General features: G+C 43.2%; 1 protein-coding gene across 1 annotated transcript in view; it reads left to right on the top strand.

The window, feature by feature from the left end:
• Positions 1–2,382: 2,382 nt before the first annotated feature.
• Positions 2,383–19,186, top strand: part of LOC310864599 (alpha-2-macroglobulin-like) — a gene marked incomplete at its 5' end in the record, with an annotated part of 41,043 nt that continues 24,239 nt past the window's right edge. Inside the window, 8 exons of the mRNA XM_083773288.1 lie at positions 2,383–2,553; positions 4,872–5,028; positions 6,207–6,259; positions 7,320–7,337; positions 8,100–8,271; positions 9,541–9,625; positions 11,393–11,534; positions 15,302–15,484. Of these exons, the coding sequence (XP_083629414.1) occupies positions 2,383–2,553; positions 4,872–5,028; positions 6,207–6,259; positions 7,320–7,337; positions 8,100–8,271; positions 9,541–9,625; positions 11,393–11,534; positions 15,302–15,484 (981 nt within the window). The remainder of the gene's footprint in view (positions 2,554–4,871; positions 5,029–6,206; positions 6,260–7,319; positions 7,338–8,099; positions 8,272–9,540; positions 9,626–11,392; positions 11,535–15,301; positions 15,485–19,186) is intronic.

The raw sequence follows: 19,186 nt of genomic DNA, 5'->3' as shown, positions 1-19,186 counted from the left end.
TCCCGTTGTTCCATTCATGTGTTCCATTCATATCATATCCCGTCTTGCTTACCAGTGTTGTTTTCGTCGACTAAAACTAAGACGAAGAATGTTCGTCGACTACCTTTTTCCACTGAAGAAAACTAAATGGAAATTAAATGAAAACTGTGCTATGACGACTAAAACTAAATATACTGACAATTTCGTCAACAAATAAAAACTAGACTAAAATGTTATGAAGGGACTAGTGGACAAGAGATCCAGCATAAGTCATTTTACACTTGGTTGCATGCTGAAAATAGCCGATCTACAAGCTTGTAGTGTAAAAAATGCATTTTAGTCGACTAAATCTCATGACATTTAGTCGACTAAAACTAGACTAACACTAACACATTCCAGGTGACTAAAATTTGACTAAAACTAAATGAAAACTATTCAAAAGACTATGACTAAAACTAAAATCTAAATTTGCTGCCAAAAACCAACACTGTTGCTTACGCATGTTGTCTGGTCACAGATGTGTTGAATAAACTTCAGAACATGTCATGTGGCACTGTACCTCGGTGCCATTTCTCTTTATCCCAGCTTGCTGTTTACTTAAGCCACCATTAGTAGGCCTATACCTCTGCGTCATCAGTGCCCAAACCCACGAGGCGGGGGTTGGCGAAAGGGCCTTTCTGTGTGGAGTGTGCATGTTCTCCCCGTGTCCCCCTAGGGTAGGTACCCTCACAAAATACATGCAGTAATCCTGGTCTCTAGTCTAGACTCGCCTGATGGAGGAGAAAGGAACTGGTTGGAATAACGTGTTCCTTCCATGCGCTACGTCCAAACGGGGAAACTGTCCTCTGTCGGGTGAAAAAGAAGCGGCTTGGACTCCTCATGCATAGAAGGAAGCATGAGGTCAGTCCGCTGCCCCTCCAGGTGGCAGAGGAAGTGTATCTCCCAGGATTGCATTAGATAATTGACACGAACAATGGTGAAATGGGATAAAATTAAAAAAAACTAAAACACCATTAGTAGAGAGAGACCAGTGGGTGAGTACTATAGCAGGATGGGAGAATGCACAATATGAACGAATACTACTGCAAGTGCACGTGTAGGAAAATATTTATATATATAGAGTATTATAGTGAATGCTGGCATATATAGGGTTATATTGAATTATGCAATAAAATAAGTCGATAAGCGATGTCAAACCCATGTAAATCTTTAACCGATTTGCAGCAGGAATATCACCAGTGTTAGGACAGCAGCGTGAACCCATGACATGACTACTGTACAAACTTGGGTTTGCAAACATTTGTGCAAAAAAATGTCTTTTCGGGCCAGTTTTATTTACTGACTGAAGCGTAGGGGTTTTGCACCTTGGCCCTCCCTCCCCACTGTGTGTGTGTGTGTGTGTGTGTGTGTGTGTGTGTGTGTGTGTGTTGGGGGGTGTGTGTGTGTGTGTGGGGGGGGGGGAGGGTACCTATACGTAACAGTATCTATTTAATAGAGATGATCGCTGAGTCTGTCCCCCCTCAGTAGTCATGGCTCTCTCTAGGGTTAAGATGTGGACATGGATTCTTCTGTCTGCCTGTTTAACCTGGATTTGTATCAGTCAAGCAGCAGCAACAGGACCGTAAGTATATTTAGAGCTCCTCAACTCCATTCTGACCTGAGATCAGATTCTAAAAAAATTCTTCTAAATCCTGACAGTTTTCTGAAAAAGCTACGCTATGTTTCTGTGTCGGTCGTTCTTCGATTTTTCAAAAAATAGCAGACCTACAAGCTCGTAGCGCGCCATGAGCTTGTAGATCTGCTATTTTTCGATAGCTAAAGCATAACATAATGCTAACACCAAAAGGGGTTCCCGCCCCAAATGGATTAAACCATTTAGACCTGACAAAATGTCTTTTCTGAAAACCCCATGTTTCTAATGTCAGTGCTTCTCAAACATGTTCTTGTCAAGGAACCACAGAATGATATACATGTATGTGTAGGGCGACCCCCATCTGAAAACGTGTTGTTCCAGGGACCCCCCCCCCCCCCCCCCCCAAAAAGCAAACCTATGAGTTAAAACGTTCGCTGTGAAAGAATATATATTCAAAGACTCGCACACGTTTTCACGATTTTTCAAAAAATAGCAGACCTACAAGCTCGTAGCGCGGCACTCGGTGCCGCGCTATGAGCTTGTAGATCTGCTATTTTTCAACAGCTAAAGTTTATAATAATGGTTAAAACACCAACCCAGCTTAAAACAATAACGGAATGTAAAATGTAGGTCTCTGCAGTATCACTGGATTTGATTTGAATGCATGACTGGCTTTGTATAGCTTGTTCTAGGAAGAATGTGTTGTTATATTACAATTTCCTTTTCCTTTTATTCCCCTCTCTTTGTATTATACATTATATAGGCAATACATGGTGACCATTCCCGCGGTCATAGAGGCCGGTTCTGAGGCCATGTTCTGCGTGGACTTTCTGAAGCCCAACGAGACGTTGACCCTGACGGTCGTGCTGGTCCATGACACCAACAGAACACTCCTCCAGAAGACCTCGGACAAACCCTTCCACCACTGTGGATCATTCCAGGTCACCTGCGCCTGTTTTTATTAGGAAATTCCAAATTTGGTAGAGTGGGCTGGATGATGGGGAACCGCAAGGTTGCCAGTTCGAACCCTGTGGGCTCCCCCAGACAGACAGTGGCGTGCACAGACTTTTAGAGGGGCAGGTGCTCAAGTGGAAAAAAATGGCACCTTGTGCAGCGTGTGGAACCGGCCGGTTGCCTTAAAGGAGAATTCCATGCTAGAATGCTTTCTTACCTTTCTTTGTAGTTGTTACGTCCCCACCAAAGAGGTCCAGGTGTTTTTTTGTGCAAAAACTCCTTATTGGCTATTTTCCCTACCATAAGCCCTCAATGAATTGCATTGCATTGAATGGGAATTGAATGGGGCTATGGGGTGTTATGCTAGTTCGCTTATTTCCATCGAAATAAGTAGTGAAGTGTGCCGCTTGGGATATTATTTACATTATGAAGAGAGGATATATACAAAGAAATTGTAATTTTGAGCGATGGAAATAAGCGAATTAGCACAACACCCCATAGCCCCATTCAATTCCCATTCCATTCAATGCAATTCATTTAGGGCTTATGGTAGGGGAAATAGCCAATAAGGAGCTTTTGCACAAAATAACACCTGGACCTCTTTGGTGGGGACGTAACAACTACAAAGAAAGGTAAGAAAGCCTTTTAGTATGGAATTCTCCTTTAAGGCTCATACATATTCTGGATTTTCGGTGGTGAGGTGACCACCGAACTACAACATGACGTCACGAGCCGCGGTGAAGAGCAAACCACCGCCGCCACCGCCGCCACCGCTCCAGCCCCTTCTCTCTGTTTTTACTCGCCACCGCTCAACGTTATTTCAGCTCCGGTGGTCAGCTCACCACCGGAGCGGTGGTCACCTCACCACCGAAAATCCAGACTATGAATAGGCCTTAAATAGTGTGATATTTATAGAATTGATCAATGTCACAATGGTCCACATACTGTACAGTGTAGACTGTACCAAAAAAAAATCATCATAATTTTTTTTTTTTAAGGTTTTTCAAAAGGGCATATTGCCAAAAGGGTGTATATCTGTGCACGCCACTGCCCCCAGAGTTACTGTCGAAGTGTCCTTGAGCAAGACACTGAACCCCTAATTGCTCCTGATGTGCTGGTTGGTGCCTTGCATTGGTTTCCGCTGCCATCGGTGTATGAATGTGTGTGTGAATGGGTGAATGTAATGCACATCTATGTTGGATAAAGGCACTATATATAGATGCACCATTTACCATTTGACATCAGAAATGCATGTTATAATTATACTGTATATATATATATATATATTTTTTTTTTAAGTTTTATCCCACTATTTTGTAACCCATTGTTCACCCCTGTGTCAATTATCTAATGTGATCCTGGGCTCTACACACCCTCCGCCAACCTGGGGAGAGCAACGGACTTGAACTCATGCTTCCTTCATTCCTGAGTGTCCAAGTTGCTCCTTTTACACCTGACAGGGGGGAGTTTCCCTGGTTGGACGTACAGTAGCGCGTGGAAGGAACACGTTATTCCAACCAGTTCCATTCCCCTCCATCAGGCGCCCCGGCTGGCCAGGGGGAGGCAGTATAGAGACCAGTTCCTTTCCCCTCCATCAGGCGCCCCGGCTGGCCAGGGGGAGGCAGTATAGAGACCAGTTCCTTTCCCCTCCATCAGGCGCCCCGGCTGGCCAGGGGGAGGCAGTATAGAGACCAGTTCCTTTCCCCTCCATTAGGCGCCCCGGCTGGCCAGGGGGAGGCAGTATAGAGACCAGTTCCTTTCCCCTCCATCAGGCGCCCCGGCTGGCCAGGGGGAGGCAGTATAGAGACCAGTTCCTCTCCCCTCCATTAGGCGCCCCGGCTGGCCAGGGGGAGGCAGTATAGAGACCAGTTCCATTCCCCTCCATCAGGCGCCCCGGCTGGCCAGGGGGAGGCAGTTTAGAGCCCAGGATATAATTATACTGTATAATAAGACTGCAGTATGTGTTGCATATAATGCACCACTGCATGCTACGACTGGTGATGTTTCATTGAGTCCTTTGCTGTGGTTCAATAACAGTGTATTTTAATGTTTGCATCACAACACACATGCGTTCTGGATGACATCTCAAAGGCGTTCATTCATCTGCATCCTCCATCACAACACACATGCGTTCTGGATGACATCTCAAAGGCGTTCATTCATCTGTATCCTCCATCACAACACACATGCGTTCTGGATGACATCTCAAAGGCGTTCATTCATCTGCATCCTCCATCACAACACACATGCGTTCTGGATGACATCTCAAAGGCGTTCATTCATCTGTATTCTGTATCCTCCACAGGCTCCAGCGGTGAAGAACCAACTGGTGCGGAGTGTGGAGGTGGTGATGCAAGGTCAAACGTTCCTGTCCAGAGAGGTCCGGAAGGTCATGTTCAAACCATACAACCCCATGACCTTCATCCAGACGGATAAACCAATCTACCTCCCAGGACAAACAGGTAACACTAGCTATGTTTACATGGACAGTTAAATCCCCTTTTCATCCAGACGGATAAACCAATCTACCTCCCAGGACAAACAGGTAACACTAGCTATGTTTACATGGACAGTTAAATCCCCTTTTCATCCAGACGGATAAACCAATCTACCTCCCAGGACAAACCGGTAACACTAGCTACGTTTACATGGACAGTTAAATCCCCTTTTCATTCAGAATAGAAGTTAAATCCTATTAAAGGTAAACGCCTACAAAAACTTAAATTGGAATGAAAATGGCCAATCTGATTTAAACTTAGATCTAATGTACAGTAACTGACTGGTGAATTATTATTATATATTGTTTTACCTGAAATGTCGTGGAGTAGAAGTAAAAGTATTGGAAATTGGAAATACTCAAGTAAAGTAGATTTTTTTTTAAACTTTAGTAGAGTACTAAAGTAAATGTACTTATTTACTTTCCACCACTGGACGTAAACATATCCGCCCCGCCCCCTATCCAATCCAGAAGCCTTCCCAGCCCCAAACCTGTTGTGGAATGAAATAATGGGATTTAAAAGTATTGTCCATGTAAACACTCATTGGGAATGACCATTTCCCATGTAAACACGCAGCAAAAAACTTACTTCTGAATTAATTAATTCTGAAGTTTTCATTCTGAATGAAAAAGCCCTCATGTAACCGCAGCCATTGTCTTTGATAACATGCCATACTATCTGTGATAATATGCCATACTATATCTGTGATAATATGCCATACTATCTGTGATAATATGCCATACTATATCTGTGATAATATGCCATACTATCTGTGTTAATATGCCATACTATATCTGTGATAATATGCCATACTATCTGTGATAATATGCCATACTATCTGTGATAATATGCCATACAGTGTACAACAGTAGCATGCATGTTTGAAAATAGTGGATAGTCAACGACTATAGCTCAGATTTTGCATAATGTATTTGGATACATATATATTACCGTACATACAAGTAAATGGAATAATGGATGTGTGTACATAACGCTGTCTTTTAAGTCTGAAAGGAATGACATCAGTTCTGAGCCAACAGCAGTCAGTTCCATTCACCATTCATGCGTGCTTGCTCATCCCTGTCAATCCCTGTGTCGTAGAATACACCATCTTTAACTAATCTAAATGGCATTTATTGCAGTGAAATTCAGAGTTGTTACCATGGACACCAAGTTCACGCCTATCGATGAGATGGTGAGTGATCGCTACTTAAATCCATTTTGGGGCGGGAACCCCTTTTGGTGTTAGCACTATGTCATGCTTTAGAGCTATTGAAAAATAGCAGATCTACAAGCTCATAGCGCGCCACCGAGTGGCGCGCTACGAGCTTGTAGGTCTGCTATTTTTTTGAAAAATCAAAGAACGACTGACATAGAAACATGGCTTTTTCAGAAAACTGTCATTTTGTCAAACAGACATTCTTTTAGAATCTGATCTCAGGTCAGAACGGGTTAAATCATATCCATGACATGCCTCTTATGTTTAAACTCCTGGCTGAGCAAACAGCTCAATGTGGAGCCTTCCTGTTACATGTGCAAAACCAATAAACCCACACAGAATACACATACAGATAGACCACCTGTTACATCAAAATGTATTAGGATTTAGGAGGAAAAAAATAGATTAGGTTAAGTTAGAATCAATGCAGTATCTCTTATATTAACCCATTTTGGCCGGAACCCCTTTTGGTGTTAGCATTACGTTATGCTTTAGCTATTGAAAAATAGCAGATCTACAAGCTCATAGCACGCCACCGAGTGGCGCGCTACGAGCTTGTAGGTCTGCTATTTTTTTTTTTATCGAAGAACGACTGACATAGAAACATAGCTTTTTCAGAAAACTGTCAGGATGTAGAAGACATTTTTTTAATCTGATCTCAGGTCAGAATTGGTTAATGACAATGAAACATTAATTAGAAAATATTATATTATATACAATTCCCATTCTCATTTTCAGCAGATTTTAGTTAGAAAATGCATCACTGTATTATCCATTATACTCACCATATATCAAACAGATTGTTTATACTGTATAAATGTGAATATTTTATGTAGATATAGGCTTACTGTGTGTGTGTGTGTGTGTGTGTGTGTGTGTGTGTGTGTGTGTGTGTGTGTGTGTGTGTGTGTGTGTGTGTGTGTGTGTGTGTGTGTGTGATAGTGAGACTAGTGATAGTGTGATGTGTGATAGTGAGACTGATTTGGAGAATAGCTTTCTATTTAACAGATATCTGTTTTTCTTTTCCTCCTTGCAGTACAATATTGAAATTGAGGTAAGACTCGCCGTATTGAATATGTATGTACAGTAACAATAATATCCACAACACATTGCATTTAAGTTTTTGATGTTCATATCCACAGTGTGAATGAAGGGTGAACGTTATCATGTTACCTACCTGATTGATTGATTGATTGATTGCTAATAATAGCTGGAAACTATACTTTAAAGTTTAAAGTTAATCCAAGTTTAAACAACAACATAAGCCAACAAATAGATATTTGCTGCCAAAAACAACAGTGGAATCAGCAATCAGAATCAGAACCTATAAACCAGGTTTATAGGTTCTGATTCTGATTGCTGATTCCACTGTTGTTTTTGGCAGCAAATATCTATTTTAGTTCATTCATAGTCTTTGGACTGACACTTTATTTAGTTTTAGTCATATTTTAGTCATCATGGCTTTTTATTTCGTTCTTATGTAGTTTCCGTCAGTGAAAACTCTCCTCCCCTCCCCTCCCCTCCCCTCCCCTCCCCTCCCCTCCCCTCCCCTCCCCTCCCCTCCCCTCCCCTCCCCTCCCCTCCCCTCCCCTCCCCTCCCCTCTCCTCTCCTCTCCTCTCCTCTCCTCTCCTCTCCTCTCCTCTCCTCTCCTCTCCTCTCCTCTCCTCTCCTCTCCCCTCCCCTCCCCTCCCCTCCCCTCCCCTCCCCTCTCCTCTCCTCTCCTCTCCTCTCCTCTCCTCTCCTCCCCCCTCACCTCCCCTCTCCTCCCCCCTCACCTCCCCACTCCTCCCCTCTCCAACATGTTTGTTTGAACAGGATGCTAGACACAACCGGATTGGACAGTGGGTGAACCAAACAGCCAATGGAAAGATCCTGCAGCTTTCCTACTCTCTGAACCCCGAGGCCCGTGAAGGAACCTACAAGGTCATCGTCCACGACACGGAGATGAACAGGGAGATAGACCATTACTTCAAGGTGGAGAAATACGGTACGAGAGGCCGCTTGGAGGTCGTTCGTTTTGGGAGACATTTATTCTCCGAGTGGACAAACAGTAAACCTCCAATTGACCTATATAGCTAAGCCCGCCTCCCCAAACTGCTATGGTCCAATCACAGCTAAGCATAACATGGCTTAGACAAACCTCTCCACCAATAGTTTTCCTATATGATAAAATAAGAAAAGTCACGCACATATTTTTTGCATTATGTTACGCTTTAGCTATTGAAAAATAATAGCAGACCTCCTACAAGCTCATAGCGCGCCACCGAGTGTCGCGCTACGAGCTTGTAGGTCTGCTATTTTTTTTTTTATCGAAGAGCGACTGACATAGAAGACATTTTTTTAGAATCTGATCTCCGGTCAGAATGGAAAACTGTCAGGATGTAGAAGACATTTTTTTGAATCTGATCTCAGGTCAGAATGGGAAACTGTCAGGATGTAGAAGACTTTTTTAATCTGATCTCAGGTCAGAATGGAAAACTGTCAGGATGTAGAAGACATTTTTAGAATCTGATCTCAGGTCAGAATGGGAAACTGTCAGGATGTAGAAGACATTTTTTTAATCTGATCTCAGGTCAGAATGGGAAACTGTCAGGATGTAGAAGACATTTTTTTAATCTGATCTCAGGTCAGAATGGAAAACTGTCAGGATGTAGAAGACATTTTTTTAATCTGATCTCAGGTCAGAATGGAAAACTGTCAGGATGTAGAAGACATTTTTTAGAATCTGATCTCAGGTCAGAATGGGTTAATGTGTAAAATCCATGATTATTTACATTGGAATGAATGAGCCCATGGCTGGAAAGTGTCCGAGTGGGAGTGTCTAAGTGGAAGAGGGGCGGGTCTTAGCTAAAGGTGAATTACAATTATTGTATTTTTTTAACAATACTGGCAGGATTCTTCTAAGCATAATCATGTCTAAAATATGTCTACATTTTATTTGGTCTTGTGTGTCATATTATTGACCTTTTGTGACTTTGACAGTAAACAGTGCTTATCCCATTCTGAACGGGAACCCATTTTGGTGTCATGTCGTGCTTTAGCTATTGAAAAATAGCAGATCTACAAGCTCATAGCGCGCACCGAGTGGCGCGCTACGAGCTTGTAGGTCTGCTATTTTTGAAAAATGACTGACGACTGACATTTTTTAAATCTGATCTCAGGTCAGAATGGGTTAATCAGACCAGTGTGTTGTCCAGTGGAAACCTTGTATGAATCTGATCTCAGGTCAGAATGGCTTATTGTAATGTCTTCCCAGTCTTGCCCAAATTCGACGTGAAGGTCGAAGTACCCGATGAGATGAGCATTCAACAGGCGGAGTTCACAGCGGAGGTTTGTGCAACGTAAGTGCCGTATATGATACACTCTTATCTTAAATGTACTGTAAAATATTTGGATATGGGATACTATAGATATGGGGGAGATATATGTTATGATATTTCTACACATTTGATGTATTACTACCTCGTGTTTACCATGCCACAATTTATGAATTGCATTTTTATAGCGCTTTTTATAGTGCTCAAAGCGCTTTACAACGGTTCATTCATTCATACATTGGGAGGTGAAGCGGCGAACAGTCGACGCCAGCGTCCTCACTTCCCACATTCACACACCAATGGTGGCAAGCTCACACCGACCAACTCATTGGAGGCAATGTAGGGTTCAGTGTCTTGCCCAAGGACACTTCGAAATGTAGACAGGAGGAGCCGGGATTCGAACCGCCGACCCATGGATCATTGGACGACCTGCTCTACCTCCTGAGCCACAGCCGCCCACAAGGGCATTTTAGCAGACGCTCTTAATCCAGAGCGATTTACTGTAAATCTGGATTACAGTGAGTAATCTAGAGAAGCAGAAATATTGACAAAAACAAATCATGTTTCCATGTTTCTTTTCGGATTTTATTTTTGAAGAATCGACTGAACAAAAGGTACAGTTGAGGGGGGGGGGGGGAGGGGGGGGCAGCAGTGGCCTAATAATAATAATAATAATAAAACTTTATTTGTATAGCACCTTTCATGACATCAAATGCAGCTCAAAGTGCTTTACAGAACAATGGAGAATAAAAGAAAAGCAAGGCAACGACATTAAAAAACAAGCAGTAAAGGGTCAGAGGAGCGCCCTTGTTGCCGAAAAGGTTGCCGGTTCGATTCCCCGGCCGGGCAGGAAAAATCTGTGTGGGGAAGTGATTGGTCATCACTCACCCAACACCGCTGAAGTGCCCTTGAGCAAGGCACTGAAGCCCCAACTGCTCCCCCTGGAGCTGCTTAGTGGCCAACAGTATAAGACTGTGGTTGTACTGGTCAGCTCCCAGGTTTTAATGTGTGTGTGTGTGTGTGTGTGTGTGTGTGTGTGTGTGTGTGTGTGTGTGTGTGTGTGTGTGTGTGTGTGTGTGTGTGTGTGTGTGTGTGTGTGTGTGTGTGTGTGTGTGTGTGTGTGTGTGGGTGGCTAAATACTGTTCTGTCTCAGCTACTATGGGCAGTCTGTCCATCTGGAGAAGGCGTTGTTTCATGGCTTAAAAAACCTGTCTATAGTAGTGTCAAGTAATAGTATGTCAACATACATATTTATTTTTTCTTCTTTTCCCTCTGTGTGTTTAGCATGTGCAGCAGCTATATCTGGTTGGACCATATAATGTATAACCTAATTCTGATCAGTGTTTGGGTCTATTTATTGTATTACGCCTCTTGTGCAGATCCAAATAAAATAATTCAAATGTGTGCAGGGCGTTGCTGAAAATGAGCACCTGAGCTCAGCTACTTCCCTGGGTAAAAAAAAACCCCACAGATTATGTTTACTCCTTGTGTCTTCCAGGTATACGTATGGCCAGCCTGTGAAAACCCAGATTATGTTTGCTCCTTGTGTTTAACCAGGTATACGTATGGCCAGCCTGTGAAAACACAGATTATGTTTGCTCCTTGTGTTTAACCAGGTATACGTATGGCCAGCCTGTGAAAACACAGATTATGTTTACTCCTTGTGTTTAACCAGGTATACGTATGGCCAGCCTGTGAAAACCCAGATTATGTTTACTCCTTGTGTCTTCCAGGTATACGTATGGCCAGCCTGTGAAAACCCAGATTATGTTTACTCCTTGTGTCTTCCAGGTATACGTATGGCCAGCCTGTGCCTGGCCAGGCAGACGTGGAGCTGTGTCGACCTCTACAGAGAAACATGTACATCCCAGAGGGGCCGGGTCCGGAGGGGGTCCCCGAATTCACTGCGCCCTGTCACAAAGAGAGTAAAAAGGTGAATTCACTGTGCCCTGTCACAAAGAGAGTAAAAAGGTGAATTCACTGCTCCCTGTCACAAAGAGAGTAAAAAGGTGAATTCACTGCGCCCTGTCACAAAGAGAGTAAAAAGGTGAATTCACTGCTCCCTGTCACAAAGAGAGTAAAAAGGTGAATTCACTGCTCCCTGTCACAAAGAGAGTAAAAAGGTGAATTCACGGCGCCCTGTCACAAAGAGAGTAAAAAGGTGAATTCACTGCGCCCTGTCACAAAGAGAGCAAAAAGGTGAATTCACTGCGCCCTGTCACAAAGAGAGTAAAAAGGTGAATTCACTGCACCCTGTCACAAAGAGAGTAAAAAGGTGAATTCACTGCGCCCTGTCACAAAGAGAGTAAAAAGGTGAATTCACTGCGCCCTGTCACAAAGAGAGTAAAAAGGTGAATTCACTGCGCCCTGTCACAAAGAGAGTAAAAAGGTGAATTCACTGCACCCTGTCACAAAGAGAGTAAAAAGGTGAATTCACTGCGCCCTGTCACAAAGAGAGCAAAAAGGTGAATTCACTGCGCCCTGTCACAAAGAGAGTAAAAAGGTGAATTCACGGCGCCCTGTCACAAAGAGAGTAAAAAGGTGAATTCACTGCGCCCTGTCACAAAGAGAGTAAAAAGGTGAATTCACTGCGCCCTGTCACAAAGAGAGCAAAAAGGTGAATTCACTGCGCCCTGTCACAAAGAGAGTAAAAAGGTGAGTTCACTGCGCCCTGTCACAAAGAGAGTAAAAAGGTGAATTCACTGCTCCCTGTCACAAAGAGAGCAAAAAGGTGAATTCACTGCGCCCTGTCACAAAGAGAGCAAAAAGGTGAATTCACTGCGCCCTGTCACAAAGAGAGTAAAAAGGTGAATTCACTGCGCCCTGTCACAAAGAGAGTAAAAAGGTGAATTCACTGCTCCCTGTCACAAAGAGAGTAAAAAGGTGAATTCACTGCGCCCTGTCACAAAGAGAGTAAAAAGGTGAATTCACTGCGCCCTGTCACAAAGAGAGCAAAAAGGTGAATTCACTGCGCCCTGTCACAAAGAGAGTAAAAAGGTGAATTCACGGCGCCCTGTCACAAAGAGAGTAAAAAGGTGAATTCACTGCGCCCTGTCACAAAGAGAGCAAAAAGGTGAATTCACTGCGCCCTGTCACAAAGAGAGTAAAAAGGTGAATTCACTGCACCCTGTCACAAAGAGAGTAAAAAGGTGAGTTCACTGCGCCCTGTCACAAAGAGAGTAAAAAGGTGAATTCACTGCGCCCTGTCACAAAGAGAGTAAAAAGGTGAATTCACGGCGCCCTGTCACAAAGAGAGCAAAAAGGTGAATTCACTGCGCCCTGGCACAAAGAGAGTAAAAAGGTGAATTCACTGCTCCCTGTCACAAAGAGAGTAAAACGGTGACACATGACATGATGTTAATGAACCTGAACTGTTCCACCACATCCTTTTGTGCAGTAAGACGACAGTAACACAAAACAATGACACAGAGACTGTGCGTGCGTGGCGTGCGAGTTGTATTAAGTGTTTGTTTAGTTGTTTGGTTCTACTCCCTCTCTTACTATACTAGCTCATTCTGACCGGGAACCCATTTTGGTGTTAGCATCATGTTATGCTTTAGCTATTTAAAAATAGCAGATCTACAAGCTCATAGCGCGCCACCGAGTGGCGCGATACGAGCTTGTAGGTCTGCTATTTTTGAAAAATCGAAGAACGACTGACATTTTTAGAATCTGATCTCAGGTCAGAATGGGTTCATCAGACCAGTGTGTGTCGGCGGAAACCTCGTATGAATCTGATCTCAGGTCAGAATGGGTTCATCAGACCAGACCCAGGTCCAGACCCAGGCCAGCGTAATGAACCTGAATGGGCGGTGCAATACAAATACAGAACCTATGACCATGCTTGCCATTAACCCATTCTGACCTGAGATCAGATTCATATACGAGGTTTCCACTGGACAACACACTGGTCTGATTAACCCATTCTGACCTGAGATCAGATTCTAAAAAATGTCAGTCGTTCTTCGATTTTTCAAAAAATAGCAGACCTACAAGCTCGTATCGCGCCACTCGGTGGTGCGCTATGAGCTTGTAGATCTGCTATTTTTAAATAGCTAAAGCATAACATGATGCTAACACCAAAATGGGTGCCCGCCCAGAATGGGTTAAAGGAGAATTCCATGCTAGAAGGCTTTCTTACCTTTATTTGTAGTCGTTACGTCCCCATCAAAGAGGTCCAGGTGTTATTTTGTACAAAAGCTCCTTATTGGCTATTTCCCCTACCATAAGCCCTAAATTAATTGCATTGAATTGAATGGGGCTATGGGGTGTTCTAAGCTAATTTGCTTATTTCCATCGCTCAAAATTATATATGTTTTGTATATATCCTCTCTTCATAATGTAAATACTATCCCAAGCAGCACACTTTACTACTTATTTAGATGGAATTAAGCGAATTAGCACAACACCCCATAGCCCCATGCAATTCCCATTCAATTCAATGCAATTCATTGAGCGCTTATGGTATAGGGGAAATAGCCAATAAGGAAGTTTTTGCACAAAAGAAACACCTGGACCTCTTTGGTGGGGACGTAACGACTACAAAGAAAGGTAAGAAAGCATTCTAGCATGGAATTCTCCTTTAATTGTCTCAATTATTGAGTTTTTTTATTTTTGTACTTTCTTTGTATGCTTTACAGACGGACAAGACGGGCTGCGCCACCTTTACTTTCAAGATGTCAACTTTCACCAAAAACGCACAAAAGCTTCTGAATGACGAACTGCATCTCAGCGCTAAAGTGGAGGAGGATGGAACAGGCAAGTCTTTCTTCACACTGTTTGGAACCAGTGTTGTTTTCGTCGACTAAAACTAAGACGAAAAATGTTCGTCGACTACCTTTTTTCACTGACTAAAACTAAATAAAAACGAATCTATGAAGACTAAAACTAAGACTATATATACTGACAATTTCATCAACAAATAAAAACTATACTAAAATGTTATGCAGGGACTAGTGGACAAGAGATCCAGTTTTATGCTGGGTTGCATGCTGAAAATAGCAGATATACAAGCTCACAACGCGTCGCGCTGCGACACGTGTGAGATTGTATATCTGCTATTTTCAGCATGCAACCAAAGTGTAAAATATGTCATTACAACGACATCAAGGCCTGTCAAAACACATTTTAGTCGACTAAATCAACTGTAGATTTAGTCGACTAAAATCGTATGACATTTAGTCGACTAAAACTAGACTAAACACTAGAACATTCCATGCGACTAAAATGTGACTAAAACTAAGTGAAAACTATTCAAGAGACTAAAATAGAAATTTCCTGCCAAAAACAACACTGGTTGGAACAATTTCAAGCAACGACGTGAGAATCAGTTGCTCATCATCGCTGTCATGAAATGTGTCACACTATAAGTGACATGGACGGTTTATTTTCTTTACACTAGGTATTACACTATTATTATTATTATTATTATTATTATTTATTAGTATTTGTTTTCTTACAGGTATTACACAGCCTCAAGGGAAAGTAATCTCGCTCTCTTATGTTATTGGAAAACTTTCCTTTATCGAAACACCCAAGGTGTATGAGGACCAGTCGGTGATTACAGGAAAAGTAAGTCTATTATATAATGCTTTAACCACTACTTCAGTGCAGTTCTACACACATCTGACACTGGCCATACTTATATTAATGCATTCTTCTGTATCTATAACGTTATTTTGTATTTCCAACTCTCTCAAGGTCAAAGCACTTTACTTGAACGACACGGCCATTCCTGGCATGACGGTGTACATGTTTGGAGGTGAAAGATGGTCACCGCTTAGCATCGTGAACGTCACCACTGACGGCGACGGCGTGGCCAGTTTCTCATACGACACGTCCAACCCCCCTGGACCCGACATGAGAGGGGACATCCACCTCAAAGTAAGTCAACCCTGGACCAGACATGAGAGGGGACATCCACCTCAAAGTAAGTCAACCCTGGACCAGACATGAGAGGGGACATCCACCTCAAAGTAAGTCAACCCTGGACCAGACATGAGAGGGGACATCCACCTCAAAGTAAGTCAACCCTGGACCCGACATGAGAGGGGACATCCACCTCAAAGTAAGTCAACCCTGGACCAGACATGAGAGGGGACATCCACCTCAAAGTAAGTCAACCCTGGACCCGACATGAGAGGGGACATCCACCTCAAAGTAAGTCAGCCCTGGACCAGACATGAGGGGCGACATCCACCTCAAAGTAAGTCAACCCTGGACCAGACATGAGGGGCGACATCCACCTCAAAGTAAGTCAACCCTGGACCAGACATGAGAGGGGACATCCACCTCAAAGTAAGTCAACCCTGGACCAGACATGAGAGGGGACATCCACCTCAAAGTAAGTCAACCCTGGACCAGACATGAGAGGGGACATCCACCTCAAAGTAAGTCAACCCTGGACCCGACATGAGGGGCGACATCCACCTCAAAGTAAGTCAGCGTTGGCGTTCAACAATCTGCAGCAGATATAGGACAAGCACCTCCTAACTTGGCTCTGGTCCATTAGCTCTAATGCGTTTCATTTAGAGCTATGTTAAGGCCTATTCATAGTCTGGATTTTCGGTGGTGAGGTGACCACCGCTCCGGTGGTGAGCTGACCACCGGAGCTGAAATAACGTTGAGCGGTGGTGAGTAAAAACAGAGAGAAGGGCTGGAGCGGTGGCGGTGGTTTGCTCTTCACCGCGGCTCGTGACGTCATGTTGTAGTTCGGTGGTCACCTAACCACCGAAAATCCAGACTATGTATGAGCCTTTACACTCAACTTCCGCCGCTCGCATGAATGCAGACCAGCCTCTACTCTTTAGCGTAAATAAAAAGAAAGTTTTTGCTACTCACCAAAACAAAGGCGAGTTGTGTCATTAGAAAGCCTACTTTCCTTAGTGTATGCACTCTGAGCCCCCCACCACACGTATAAACGGTACTTTTTGGCCAGAAAGGGATTTATTTTCACCAGAGGAAAAATATTCTCTATGAGGCAGTTGTCTGGGCAATATCGGTAGAATGCGTAACTAAAAGTATTTATTTTCCCGCCGGAAACAAAATCCCCTTTTGGCCAAAAAGTACCGTTTATACGTGTGGTGGGGGGGCTCAGAGTGCGTCCACTAAGGAAAGTAGGCTTTCTAATGACACAACCCGCCTTTGTTTTGGTTAGTAGCAAAAACATTATTTTTATTTACCCCCAAAGAGGAGAGGCTGGTCTGCATTCATGCGAGCGGCGGAAGTTGAGAGTAACATAGCTCTAAATGCAACGCATCAGAGCTATGGACCAGAGCTACTCCTAACTCATGGATGAACGGGAACCCCTTTTGGTGTTTTAAGCATTTTCTTATACTAATTATATATTATATTATTATATGTTATACTTAATTAGCAGATCTACAAGCTCATAGCACGGCACTATTCTTTAAAGATCGTCAAAATGTGTCGCAAATCTTTGGAATATATATATTCTTTCAGAGCGAACAATTTCAACTCAAATCTTTGCTTCTGGGGGAGGTCCCTGGAACGACATATTTTTAGATGGGGGTCGGTGGCCAATTACACATAATTCTGGGGGTCCTTGACATGAAATATTGAACACCACTGACATGGAGCGGACAGTGAGCATGGTGACCCAGAGACAGAAATGCCATTAAATGGGGGTCCGTAGAATAATGCATGTCAAACTGGGGGGTCCTTGAAATTAAACTGGTTGAGAATCTCTGCTAGAGCCGTAAAGATCTGGCATGGCATATCTTTTCAAATGGGGGTCTGCGGGCTATTTAGTGTCAATTTGGGGGTCCTTGACATGAAAAAGGTTTGGCATACAGTACATTTAGCATTGTTGTCTCCACCAGGCCGAAGGCATGTGGGGAGAGTATGTTTTGCACTCCGTCCGTCCGCGTGTCCGTCCGTGTGTCCGTGTGTGTGTCCGTGTGTCCGTGTGTCCGTGAACAGCTAATCTCGGCCACCGTTAACCCGGTCGATGCCATATTTTGCACACACACTCCCTGGATGCCAACCATGAACCTCTGCCCCAAACTTTCCAGAACGGCCTGTTATAGCGCCACCAGGAGGCCGCTTTGTGCAAAACAAGTTTTTGCACAGTACACCTACAGATTTTGTCCAAATATCACGCAAATTGGTACACAGTCTCTCTAGAGCCATTCAACGAAACGGGTCTTTCACATTTATCAGACTCCATCCTGATTGGTTAAGATTGGCTTCCAAAGTTCACAGGAGTGCTCAGTTTCAAACAAAATGCTGCAAATCATGAACACATTGCGTGATTTCCGTGAAATTGTGCACCCACATTCCCACTAGGCCGAGGACGAAATGCCACATGAACAATTTCAACTCAGCCTCAAGGTGGCGCTATAACTGGCCAAAAAGTGTTTTTACCTCTAACTGCACGGATCTGTGGATAACCTGGTGGAGACCTGTGCCCGGAAGGGCACTTTTTCTAGTTAATCCTCCACTGACATGGAGCGGACAGTGAGCATGGTGACCCAGCTTTATCTAAGGGTTTGTGTTAACCCATTCTGACCGGGCACCCATTTTGGTGTCCGCATCATGTTATGCTTTAGCTATTGAAAAATAGCAGATCTACAAGCTCATATCGCGCCACCGAGTGGCACGATACGAGCTTGTAGGTCTGCTATTTTTTGAAAAATCGAAGAGCGACTGACATTTCTAGAATCTGATCTCAGGTCAGAATGGGTTAATCAGAACCAGCGTGTGTCCAGTGGAAACCGCGTATGAATCTGATCTCAGGTCAGAATGTGTTACATACACAGAGAGCTAATGTACAGTCAATAATTAACACAGGCCGCTGAGGATAACGACCACAAACAAACTAAGTATAGACGACAGGGTGGCACTAGAGGAGAGATTATGGGGCAAGATGGTCAGTCGAGTTCATCCTCGATACGTATATCGAAAATATATTGGATTGATTGAAACCTTGGTTTGCACTCATTTGCAATGCTTTATTTAGGCTACATTACACACATCACACACACACACACACAAATCTGCAATTTAATAGGAAATATTTCGCAATACAATTGGTTAGTAAAGGGGTAATTCCTGTGCCACAGGGCTACAGTTACCTATGGAGACACAAAGGAGACTATTTGTGTCTCCATAGGGAACCCATGCTGGTCATCAAATTATTGGTTTAGGAATGCGACAAAAACAGAACAATATCTATGAATAGTCTCAATGGGGTGAGTTATTGAGAAAAGACAAATTAAGTCATTTTGTGGGTGAACTATGCCTTTAACCCAAGAAAACATCACTAAACTATACTAAAAAAAATACTTAGTACAGAATACATGTTAACTTGAGGTACTCTTGTTTAATATTTCATCAAGACCTTTCTAAAAAAAATAACGAAATATATATAGCCTAGATATTATGTGAAAAACGTGTTTTTGTTTTTGTTTTTCTTTATCATTAAAAAAGAAAAGAAAAGAAAGAAAGAGCTGGGAACTTCTCCTTTAGTCCACCCATTCGTGGGAGAATGTCCAGTGAAATAAATACATACAAATAAAATCCCATTGTGGGTGTATGGGATTTTTGTCTATCACCCGAACACCT

This window comes from Protomyctophum parallelum, assembly GCF_964188405.1.
Source record: "Protomyctophum parallelum genome assembly, chromosome: 9".
In the NCBI taxonomy this organism is placed as follows: domain Eukaryota; kingdom Metazoa; phylum Chordata; class Actinopteri; order Myctophiformes; family Myctophidae; genus Protomyctophum; species Protomyctophum parallelum.
The sequence above is the reverse complement of the archived record's forward strand: the minus strand, read 5'-3'. Positions and strand labels throughout refer to the sequence as shown.